The sequence below is a fragment of the Cryptomeria japonica genome, chromosome 3 (genome assembly GCF_030272615.1).
Source record: "Cryptomeria japonica chromosome 3, Sugi_1.0, whole genome shotgun sequence".
Classification (NCBI taxonomy): Eukaryota; Viridiplantae; Streptophyta; class Pinopsida; order Cupressales; family Cupressaceae; genus Cryptomeria; species Cryptomeria japonica.
This window is the reverse complement of record NC_081407.1, coordinates 509664728-509677317: the sequence shown is the minus strand read 5'-3', so window position 1 is coordinate 509677317 and position 12590 is coordinate 509664728. Positions and strand designations below refer to the sequence as shown.

The 12590-nt window shown below is 37.0% G+C and overlaps 1 protein-coding gene across 1 annotated transcript in view; it reads right to left on the bottom strand.

Moving 5' to 3' along the window:
- LOC131044879 (uncharacterized) overlaps positions 1 to 12590 on the bottom strand; it is a 267983-nt gene that overhangs the window by 176071 nt on the left and 79322 nt on the right. The window contains exon 5 of the mRNA XM_057978352.2: positions 3831 to 4094. Within this exon, the coding sequence (XP_057834335.1) occupies positions 3831 to 4094 (264 nt within the window). The remainder of the gene's footprint in view (positions 1 to 3830; positions 4095 to 12590) is intronic.

Genomic DNA, 12590 nt, shown 5'->3' with positions numbered 1-12590 from the left:
CTCATTAATGCAGTTGGGCATAATAATGTTGCAGGTGCACTTAAACCTTAGCAAACCTTTTGTAGTGTGAAAAGATTTGATAGTCAAGGAAACTTATAATGCTACTCAATGCAGACAGTCATATGTATAGAAATACATAGCTTCGCAGCTTCTTAATGCAGTTTGGCTTTCAAAAAAAAAATTAATAGTTTCTCAAAACAGAATAATAGCAGCACAAATACTCATAATACACACAGAACATAGAAGCTAGTGTTGATGAGGGAGATAGCAGTCAGTTGCCTATCTCAACTTTTCCTCACTAAGGTAAGTTTACCGGTTAAAACCATGCTACAATAAAACTTAAAAGGAACTTGGACCTCAGGATGAGGTAGAGTACCAGCTGAAACAATCAAACATGCCAGACTAGGGAGAACTATTGGCTGTTGATATTCATGTAATTTTCATGTGTGGAGAAGGGCATCGTATGGTTACCATTTGCAACTTAATGACGGATGCAATTTAATAAAGGCCAAATATGGGTTACTTCTCGTGTAAACAACATTGAGACTGTGGGAAATACGAACTAATCAACTATTGTATTTAAGACTAGTAAATTTGTACAGCATTGGTTCATTAAAAGGACGGTGAATTCTACATACTCATTAAGCTTGGATTCATCCCTGTTCACGTGAGAGAGCAGGTTGCTAGCTCAAGGGCACAAGTATGAACTCTGTATTATATTAACCTAGGGTTTGTCAAAGAAAGGTTACATTCTAAGAGTTAAAGTCATCTCGAGTTGGTTGACCAGCATGGAAACTTGAGACCAAACATGTACGATAACTAGTGAGTCTCATAGAGTCAGAATGCAGTGCCATAGAGACAAACATGAGTGCTTGGTTACTTTCAAGAATTCAATCCAACCAAGTAGGATGATTAACAATTGACTTCATGATTTTTAGCGTGTTGCAATAACATAGAAACCCTAAGTCAAGGTGATGATACATTTGTAAGTGTCAATCAATTTGTCAATCCAAATACACAATCCAGTCAAAAGGTCATACTAGTTAGGGGTAACCTATAGTGTATGACCGACTAGGGATCTGTGTAGGATTATCCACCGTTCCAAATGGCATGAGTTAGACTTCCATTACCTCCCTGCGAAGGGTCGGGCCAATCCAGTCAGATATGGCATGGGGGACTAGTAAGTCCATGGTTGGGCGGAAAGGAACCCTAATGATACTTTCCCTCCTCACTGGTATGTTGATAAAGTTATCCAGTTCAGAATGCTAGCATCGGATGAAATGTACATTCTAAACCCTTTCTCTTTCTTCTAAATTGAAATGTTTAAGTTACTGTATTATCTACTGTTCATTCTTACAGCTTAGACATGGTTCATATCTAGCTCTCAGTTATATCTAGTTTCATTTAAGGTATTGCAAATCAAAAAAAAAAAAAAAAGTGGTTATTCCCTCTTTTTCAGTTTGAAAGATTTAAAAATTGATATTTCAAATTTGCATAGTTGTTGCTTGTTACACTCACTCACCTTCCTTTACTCTTTCTATTCAAACTTGCAAGATAAGGCTCATGGAACAACTTCACTCTCAATTAAGGGCATTCGAAATGAATTTCACTCCTCATGAAGAGCGTTTGAAGCTTTGCCCTCAACCTCGAGCACTTAAATTATCCCTAACTAGAAGTCTTTCACACTCATCGGTTGAACTCATGATAGATTTACATGATATCTAGATGTTACAAACTCACTCATTTCACCTGCGACAGGGAGATATTAGACTAAGAGACTAGGACCTGAGCAGAAAATAGGGGGGTCCCCATTTTGATGGGGTGATGTGTGAAATGATCACAACAGGTGGTTTCATTTCATAATGGCACTCTGGAATTTACCAGTGGCTTCACTATGCCACATTTGGAGAATGGAATGCTGACCAGGGCAGTTAGGCAAACAGAGAATATTAAAAGACTCAAGGTTCATGGAATTAAGCCTGTTTCTGGTGCATTTGTGTCCATCTTCGACAATGGAAATTACCCAGCAAATGAGTCTCTAAAGGGAGGAAGATGATGTCCCCAAGAAGTTGCAGCGACCAGGAGCTTATGTAGTCTTTATGTCTTCATATGGCAACAATTGGTGCTATAGGTTTGTCTGTTTTGGTCTCTCTTTTTCTGGTCTGTTGGCTTTTGTGGTATTGGAAGCCTGACTTATCTGGTCATGAGTGGCCATTTTCTGTGCTGGTTTATGGCTGTTTTCTCCTCCTAGTGATTTTTAGGTCTGTAAAAATTGCGTGTGCTGCATTTTTTTGGATCTGGTTAATCATTTGTTGTCATATGTGGTTGGCTGTATTGGTATATATATGATCTGTTTGTTCAAGCTTGGGTAGCTTTGTTACTGTGGTAGCAGCTTTATATGTTCTTAGTATGTAAACAGATGATGGTATGTTACCTATATCTGTTATAGTTGTTCTTTCTATTGTAGCCAAGCTGGGGCCTCTTATATAGATCTCCAACAATATAATTGCAAATGCTGACCATTCTAATGAAAGTTTAACACAAATTGTGCCTGAAGAATATTGGAACTGTGACTTTGCTGCACTCAAAGGAACTGGAATAGATTGAGTAATACCAGCACTACAGGTGTATTGCTTTGAAAACCATCTGGTTCTGGTTGAATGTATTATGTAATGAATAACATATTCTTACCACCAGCCTTTGCAATCTTCTGATTTTTCAGCTGTTGTACTTTGTCTTTTGTCTTAATAAAACACTTATTTAGTTAAAAAGACAACCCTTCCCTATTTTTTGTTGATATATGTAGCTAGGTCGGAGCCCTTCTAGGGCCAACCTAGCACACCTAGCTCGTTTGGATGACACACCTAGCTCGTTTGGATGACTAATGGGCCCGTGGCCTTAGTCATGTCCCATAATCTTTGTCTTGTGTAACGTGTGGACCTAATTTGGCGCCACCTTAATGCATTTGTTTGTAATTAAATGTGTTCCTTATGCTAGCCGACTTGGAGAATCAAAAGGCTAAGTCGCCTATATATACAAGTCAGCATTCATTGTTCAAAATTATTATTATCACTCAGCAAATCTATCCGATCAACGAACTACCTCGGTGATCAGCGAATTATAATCAGAGGTTAGCGAACTGCATTTAGAGGACAGCGAACCTTGTCGAGGCACACCGATCTCCCTTGAAGGACTGCGAACTGGTCTGAAGGAGGCAGCGAACATCATCTGAGGGTCAGCAGATCAACCTTGTAGACAGCAACCTCAATCTGCCTTCCTCCTTGTCACAGCAACAGTTGTATTGCAGATAAGTTTATAATTGCTATCTGCCCTAGGGTTCTGTGCATATTTACCGACAGCTTCATGTGTTGAAGCTCATTGTAAACTCAATTGGTTATTGCCTAATCTAGATCTTTTGGTTGCTGGGTTTTTCCTCTAAGAGGGAGGTTTTCCCAGGGTACATGTGTGTTATGTGCATGATTTACTTAGCATTCTGATTTTCATTCTACATTGCTAATCTGATAAATTAAAATCAACATTTTTTACCCCATGAAATAAGTTTTATTTTCTCCACCTACTAGTAAATGTGACTTGAAAATAAAGGAATAATAATCAATAAATCAGTGTAAAAAAAATGACAAAAACAGCATATACCCACAGTACCTGTGGACTTCTGTAGCATTTATGTTGACAAAAAACTCTTTATATAACTTGGCACGAATCCCATGTTAAAAAATTATCTAAAAATTTAAAATATGAATAGACAAGATAAGTTCAACCCACTAATTGATGGTGTCAGACCATGTCTTGGAATATAAAAGAATGTATACCAAGTAATGCTGAAGTTTTTCACTATCTGCATGCTTTCCAGCAGCCAGCTTTTCTTCATGATCGGCACGAGACTTGTACATTTCTACGGCTTTTTTGTAAGCTGATAATACAGTGGTAGAAATTCCAGTTAAATGGTCTATATCATTCCCTTGTTTCAGCTCCCAAGCTTTGTAATCTTCAAGTGTTACATCCATGTCAGCCAATGGTACTGACAGCTGCCGCCGAAATGTATTACGTACTCGATCGACCTGCTTAGATTTGACCTACAATAAAGTAGCTTAAACAATTTATCAATAATATAGAAATAGGCATCATCAATGAACTTGGAAACAACTATCATTTATTATGAGCTAAGAGTGACTGCATTTCAATATAATTATGACTTGATAGACATTATAAACAACATAATCGTTGCAAAATATATCTAAAAACAATAGAAATGGCAACTTAGGTTTTGGCATAAAAACAAATATGTCTAACAATAAAACTACAAAACACATTTATACATAGCTTTACTTTTAGACGACGCCGATTACAGATAACCCAAAGGGGAAAAAGAGAATCATAAAGACATTAGTGATTCCGCATCATAAAAAAAATTATAAATACACAAACAAATAAAAAAAAGGCATAAAAATAATATATATCTAACAATAAAATTACCAAAACACATTTATTTACATAGCTTTTCTTTTAGAAGACACCAATTAGATAACCCAAGAGGGAAAAAGAGAATCATAAAGACATTACTGATTCAGCATCATAAAAAGAATTTTAAATACACAAACAAATAAACAAAATATCCTGAGATTTAATGATCATTGACTGTATCATTGGCATCCACCCTAAAAGCATCCAAAATTTTGTTCCTCAGATTTGCATTAAGCTTAGAATGCTTTCTTATCTTCACTATCACATTATACAATTTTTCAGCTCGGGTTTCATTCAGATATTCTAGACATATTACAGTATCCTTTTTGTTTAATGTTGTAGGTTTGGCAAGTTGAAGTATTTTCTTACATCAATGCAAGTTTGCTATTCTGGCACTGTGAAGCGAGCAATAACATGTGAAAAATTTTAATCACACTGAACATCCATGCATAATCTCAATTAAAATACATTTTATACCATATTCTTTGCACCAGTCCATACAACTACAGTCCATCATCCACGTCAAGTTAGGATGATATCAAATATTCTGTATCTGGTACTACTATATTTGTTAATCATTTCAATTTTTGTGTGCATATTTTTTAATATTTCCTGATAACCCACTAACATAATTCCCAAAGGAAGGAAACATAATTTTTATTCACGTTTCTGTATAAGCCCAAATCTGTTAGAATTTTAGTCTGCACCTTTCAGTGCAACACACAATGGAAAAGTGTGTAAGGTAGAACCTTTCATTTGTTGGGGCAAGCTTTCTTTTAAGTTAAGGAAATAATACATTTGGCTACACTAAAATTTGTAAAACCTAGAACTCGCAAGATTTTTGAGTATAGAATACAAACAAACATAAAAGTTAAAATAAAAGCCTATCTTTTTGTTCTCAGGATAGGTCACAAAGTGATTCGGCAGTTCAACTGTTATGTTTGTGATGTGCCCACCACAAAAATAAACCTAAAATAGCTAATCAACTATTATACTTTAAAGCAGAACGGTGAGAATGTAAACTACAGCTAAAAAGAGGTTGAATTGAAATGAAGCACTAATACAAAGAACCATAAATCAAATACAAAGGATTGCATGCAAAGCTACAACACTCCTTTAATAAAATCTACAATACAAAGCTTGCATTCATTACTAGATTTCGCTTAACTCAAAAGACAATTGAACATGAAAGCAAGGACCTCTATGAACAACAATTTAGCATGAATATAAATATTTGAAAACTATATGCAAATTAAGTAAGAATCTTCTTCACTTCCTTTGCCTTCTACAATAATGGCCCCTCTCACTATTCTCAAACAAGATGGAGTTACAATCACTGAGGCAGTTCTAAAATCTTAACCTTACCCTTTGATCTTCTGGCCCTTTTCCATTGTAGGAAAAATATACTTTGACTCAAGATGATCTTAGCCCTTTCTTGATTTTAAGTGTTTTCCTTATTTACCCAATTTACTAAAGGTAGAGGTTGTTAGTCCATGATAATTATCATAATTACAGAGAATGTTCAAATTCATCATCCAACTGATCTTTAGACACATCCTCCAAAAGAATATCAACAAACTATTTAATAGTCAAATGACAACAATCTCTTCTTTGGCCAGATCTCAACAATGAAATTGGCTCAATAGCCCTCAAACAAAGATGCATGTATTTTCCCCCCAATCTATTGGCCAAGACACCTTTAATATCATATGTGTGCCTCTAATACAAAAGTATGAAATTGAATCTTACCTTTTTTTGACTAATGAATTCTGGAATTGGGGGCATTCTAGCAATTATATGTATTGAGTTGGATTGGAAAACTAACCTGGTGTGCTTGCACACCTTGCCCCGTCCTTGACAGGGGACCCCCGCTTTTTTTGTGGTCTGCCCGTAAGAGAGAGGTCTGCAGAGTTGTCTTCTTCCGCCTTTGATGAATCCTGAGAAGGGCCGAAATGTTAAGTTGAAACAAGTATGAAGTTCGGGGTTCACGATGATACACGAGAACTTTGTAAATTGCAATCACCCTTCAACATATTTGAGCTAAGATTTAATGAATGTCATGTGCAATGTAAGCTTCAAACTCGACATTTCCAGGTCCAGTAAATTTGTGTTTTGATCAGGCCTTTCATTTACCAAGTGAATCTCAAGAGAGGTGCGAGAGTAAATCCAGAAAGTTCAGGCTTGCAAATAAGCCGAAGATGGCAAAGTACATTAGGTTCGCCAAAAGACTCCCAACCCCAACTTTGCAAAGCAAAAGGTCTAAAATGCCGAAAAGAGGGAAATAAAATCACTTAAACTCTCAAACTCGCCATTTAGCCCGACATGTTCTACAAGGTAAAGATCGCAAAAATTCCCTTAGAGCCCGAGATAACTTTGAATCGCGTATTTCTCTCAAATCGCTTTCTCAGGCCGAAATACAAGCAAAAGCTCATGAAATCTCTTTTGCCCCAAAAACTTGAAATCTGCTAAATCGCCTTCAAAGGCCAAAAAGGGTGAAAGACATAAATCGTGCCAAATCCCTATTTAGCCGAAAAGCAAAGGCTCTCAAAATCGGTCTTTAAGCCAAAATTCACAAAAAGACCTTTAAACCTGAAAACCACTTAAGAGCGCTCCAAAATCGACCATGAATAAGAAAATTTCAAATCAAGCTCACACTATTGGTGCATTAAGCCGAAAATACCCTTTGGCCCGAAAAGAACAAATCCTAAATCTCACTAAGTCCTCTTTAGCCGGGAATCCCTCAAGTTCGCGAAAAGTGTCTTAGAGACCGAAAATGGAGAATAAGTGAAATGTGTCCAAGGAAGAAATCGCACAAAAGACTAAATAGGTCTGATTTTGGTAGAAGGGCATTTTAATTCACAGTTAGAAATCACACATTTAACCCAGAATCGGAGAAACTCGGCATTTTTCGTGTTTTGTGAGAAAACTTCAATCTCGCAAAAGAGCATTATGGGCCGAAAATGATAACAAAACAAAATCGCCTTTCCTTCTAATGCCCGAAAATCACAGTTAGAGTCGAATTCGCCCAAGTCTGAGGTCGGCCTCAAAGCCCAAAATGCGAGACAAAACTCTTCATTAAGCCGAATTTCTTCAAAGTTCACAAATCGTGCCATGAGGCCTAAAATGAAGTAAACGTCCAAATTTCACGCATTTTGTTTTAAAGGGCCGAATTTCGGGTCAAGTAAGGAGGAAGTCTAAGTCCAAAATCGCACATTTTAATGAAAAGATCCGAATTTCATAAACAAAGGATGCATTTAGCCCAAAGTTTGCAAGTGATGGGCGCCTAAAACACAAACTCGCAAAATCTCCTTCAAGCCCGAAATTGGCTAGTAGAGACAAAAATCGTGCAACTTCGCCTATTAGGCCGAAAAGGCAAAGCTCATAAATCGGTTAAGTAGGCCGAAAGGCAAGAAAGACTCAAAAGCAATGGCACAAAACCTTCGAATCGCGATATAAACATTTTGGCCAAAAAGATAAAAGGCATGAGAAAGTCGTGCAAAATAATGTTCCAACCCGAAATTTGTAAAGGGGAGTTTTAAATTCAAAAGTCGCTCGTTTTCCCCGAGATAGCCGATTTTATCAGCCAAAGTGAGGAAAATCTCACGTTTGGGCTAGAAACCCAAAAGTCACGAAGGTTCGGATTTCATGTTTGAAGAGGCACTTCAAAAAAAAATACATCTCACAAAGAGCTTCCCAAACCCGAACTCCATTGAGACGAAGCCCAACATCGTTTAACATTTAACATTTGTTAAATTAATTTAAATTAATTTTCAAATTGATTAATTCAGGGTTAAAATTGATTGTTCGCAGGAAAGCGACGTCGAGAGAAGCTAAGGCGTCAACCGGAAACGTCAAGGAGCCCTGATCGCAAGCAAAGCTAGAGAAGAAGATGCAGGGGCGCTAGATCGAAACCAAGCATTGGGAAGCATGCCGCTAAACCCGTTGGATGACAAGTTGAAGTCTACCACTGAGACCAACGACAAAGAACATAGAATGCTACCCGAATTATGCATTCTCGAGAAATGCACAGCTAGATTTAATTCCAGAAATTCAGTTTGGAAAACTAAAATTGTTTAAATGTAAAACTGCTTGTGGGCCCCACTTAAGATATTTTGAAACAAAGGGGAAACAAGTCAGTTGTGGACAACTGTTCCCAACCACCAAGAGGACCGAATTAATGCCAAACAGTTGTAGGTAGTTCGAATTGTGGTTGAAGGGATAACTAAGACTTAAGTGGGCATGGGTTAAAGTTGCCAACTTCTAGAAGGCAGGTTGCAGCCCTTGGATGCAGTCAATCCTAGCCACCGGTTCGACATGTAAAATCTATAAAAGGCAGAGGCCTTTCTTTTGTAAAAGGTTAGAGTTTTGTAGTGGGATTTTAGAAGTTAGAATAGGCTAGATTGTAGAAAGTTAAATTTTAGTAGCATAGAGATGTTGCAGAAATTGTTGTAATGGCAGCTGAAGCAAATACATGGACATTGAATATGGTGTTTATTGTCTTTGTTTTCGTTCTGTTTGCATGGTTTCTTTCAGCTAGTTAATTTTAGAGTGCAAGGATTTTAATGGTGAAGTGTAGAGGGGTATTTGATGCATTTTAGGTTCATACCATTGGGGGTCTGTTGATTGTAGGTCACCATGCATGGTTAGTCTAGACCCAAACTGTGCTTAGTTCAACTGCAAGTGTTGTCTTAGGCTACGCCAGAATTGGGTGCCTAAAACGAGTGTCTCCGGTCTGAAAATCTTTCATCCCTTGGAGCTTGCACTGTTCTTGTCTAGTTGTGAGGGTCTCTGACAAAACAAGAACTGGTTTATCGAAATCTGTCTACCCACTGCATCAACTGTTATCATCCTTGTCCTTATGCTTCCTAAACCCTTCTCTTTTGCTTTTATTTCCCAGTCCGAAAATCGCAGCAGACCAACTTGTTGCAAAACGTAAGTCCCCTTGTGCTCCCAGCAAAACACATCGATCACTGAGTTATCCCGCAGTCAAGAACTGACATTTGGAACCTTGAGGTCGTCCCCATTGATCAACTAAAACATCATTAGGGCTTCCTTATACAAGAGAGGATAGGATACTCGGCAAGATATTCTATTATGCGTTGGCCGGATGGAGTCGTAATTCTGCGACTTTAGACACATCAACACAACCCCCAACTTTTCTTACCCTCTCAAGAGAAAATGCACCTCTTAAATCTATCACAAGGACTACTTGATGATGTCCTCACCACTCCGATATCTCAAAAATATGTAAGGATAGGAGAATAGTCAAATACCATGATGCTTGCAAAGGTCAAAATATGAATGTATCAATCTACCCAAGCCAAAAGCATTGCCCTAGAGTGCTCTACAATCCACAAATGCATGTGATCATCCATCTTTTAAATTATAAGAAGGCATCATTCATCCTCCAATAATGTTTAAGCGATTCAACTTGTTCTAATTCTGGTGAATGCCTAAATATGTGTGTTTGTTGATTAGACACAATAATATTTAATCCTATGAATATTCCTTGAAATTATTTCAACCATTTATGCTAACACTTGCTAATCAAGATTGCCAAGTCAAAATATGCTTCTTTCCATATAGTGCTCAAGAGGTAGAACATCCATGGCATGAAAATTCTTGCCGCTTCCTACATTGTACCTCAATTTTAGCAAAGTAAACATGAGTACAATTCATCTTGGAATTCAATTCTTCAATATCTTTAGCACTCATGATTTCTTTTCCTCAAAACACTTCTTACCAATATTTTTTTGACATTCCAACACTATTTTCCCAAACACTTTCACACACCTCAAGATTGAAATCATTTGATTTGTCATAGGGTGACAGGGTGAATGCAATCTCCATCAATCTAGTATCAAGTTTACAAAGAACTTGATTGCTTACCAGTCCTATTGCCAACCTTTCAATGTCATGATGCTTCACGCTTTGCAAGGACGAATTCATGACTTTGCACTAGAATGGGGAAAGAACCCACTTGAGTAAGACCACTATCTTGTTTCCATTCTTGATATTTTCATTCAAATTCAACTCCTTAACATTGACATGGCATGAGTTGATTTCACAAATCTTTAGAAATTCATTGACCAAAAATGATAAAACCTTAAGGGAATCGAAATGGTATTGCATATTTGAAAGATAGGGTTTGTTAATTTGTTGTTTTGATTAATGAAGTTTGGACAAACTTTCACATTATTGTTACAAAATTCATATGATACAGGACAGCAATCAAAACCCTAGGAAACCAATCACATGACATGAAGAAATACTTATCCTCCCCTATTAAGGATATAGCTTCATTCGGATTGAAGCAATCTGTATATACATACATATATATATATATATATACATATTTATTACTTATATAATAATCGATATGGTTCAAAATAATCACGATAACTATCGAGCCCGAGCACCATCATTGTTAACTAATGAACATCAGCGGTGAACAAGGGACGGAGGGTCATGTCCCTGTAGGGTCATGACTCTACGTGACATAAGCCACGTAGAAGTCATGCCCCTACGTGGACATGACTCTCCATCCTTATATATGCAAAGGCGTCGACAACTTGCTAGTAAATGAAATCAATAACTGTGGCAATCTCATGACCCAGCAAGCTGTCAACATTATCGTAGAAGATTAATATTACAGATATATATAGATACCCAGTGGAGGAAAACATATTCATTGCAGTGATCTCATTAAAGTCCATCCTTCCTAAATATTATCAGGCTGTTATCTTCTCTATCTCTGATCCAGAATCCTTAACATGGTATCAGAGCCAAATTGGTAGAGAAATAATAAAAATATAAACACCTCTTTTCTAAAAAATTCAGACTTGCATTCAGAACAATTATGGTGAACAATGTTAGAGTGGAGGATAGACTTGAAGGCGCATCCAACTTTGTCTCATGGAGAATTCAAATAACAGCAATTCTTCAAGAACTCGAACTAGATGCATACATAGAAGAAGACACTAAGATGCCCGAAGACGAGCCAGAGAAAACAACCTGGAAAAGACACAACAGCAAGGCTAAGAAAATCATAATTGATGCTGTTAAAGATCACATTCTCCCAACCATCTCAAAACTAACTACAGCTTATGATATGTTCAAGACCATTCGAAAATCATATGAAATAAATAATGCAAGCAGATTGCTCACTCTAAAGCAGCAATTAATGCATATCTACATGAACAAAGGAGAAACAATTACATCCTATTTCATGAGGATTTCAAAGTTGAAAGACCAATTATCAACTATTGGAATTTGGAAATAATGTAGATGATATGGAGCTATCTCTAATAGCACTTAAGGGTTTACCAACCAGTTGGGAATCCTTTATTCAAGGCATTATTGCTCGTCCGACACTACCAAAATTCGATCAACTCAAGAATGATTGCACTCAAGAAGAATCTCGACTAATCACAAGAGGATTGGGTCCAAACAAAGAGGGAGAAATTCAAACACTACATGCTAACACAAGCAACAAAGGGAAGAAAAGGAAGTTCAAACGGAAGAGAGGAAATAACCACAGAAGCAGAGACTTCTCCAAGATCCAATGCTACAAGTGTGATAAATTTGGACACATTCACAGATTTTGTCCAGAAAGAAAGAAAGCTCAAGCTACCATAGTTGAAGTCAAGGAAGTAAAGAATCCTCTATTTTTCTTAGCCTTATCAAGTGAACTAAACTCAAACAAACATATGTGGATAATCGACAGTGGAGCATCACGACACATAACCGGATTTAGAGATCAATTCAAAACCTTTGAAGGCCACTCAACTGAAGAAGTTACAATAGGAAACAATTCTACCTATCTAGTGAAAGGAATTGGGACCTGCTCAATTCAATTAAGAACAGGAGTTACATTACAATTGAAAGATGTTCTTTTTGTACCAGGTATCAAAAGGAATTTGGTCTCTATTTCATGACTAGTTGATCAAGGATATCGTGTTACCTTCCATGAAGATAAATTTCTACTCTAGCCTAAAAATTCTAACATAAAGAATGCTATTTCTATAGGATCTAGAGATTGTAGTTTATACAAATTATGTAATATTCAAAAACAAGCACTAAATCATGAAGTATCAAACTCTGATGAA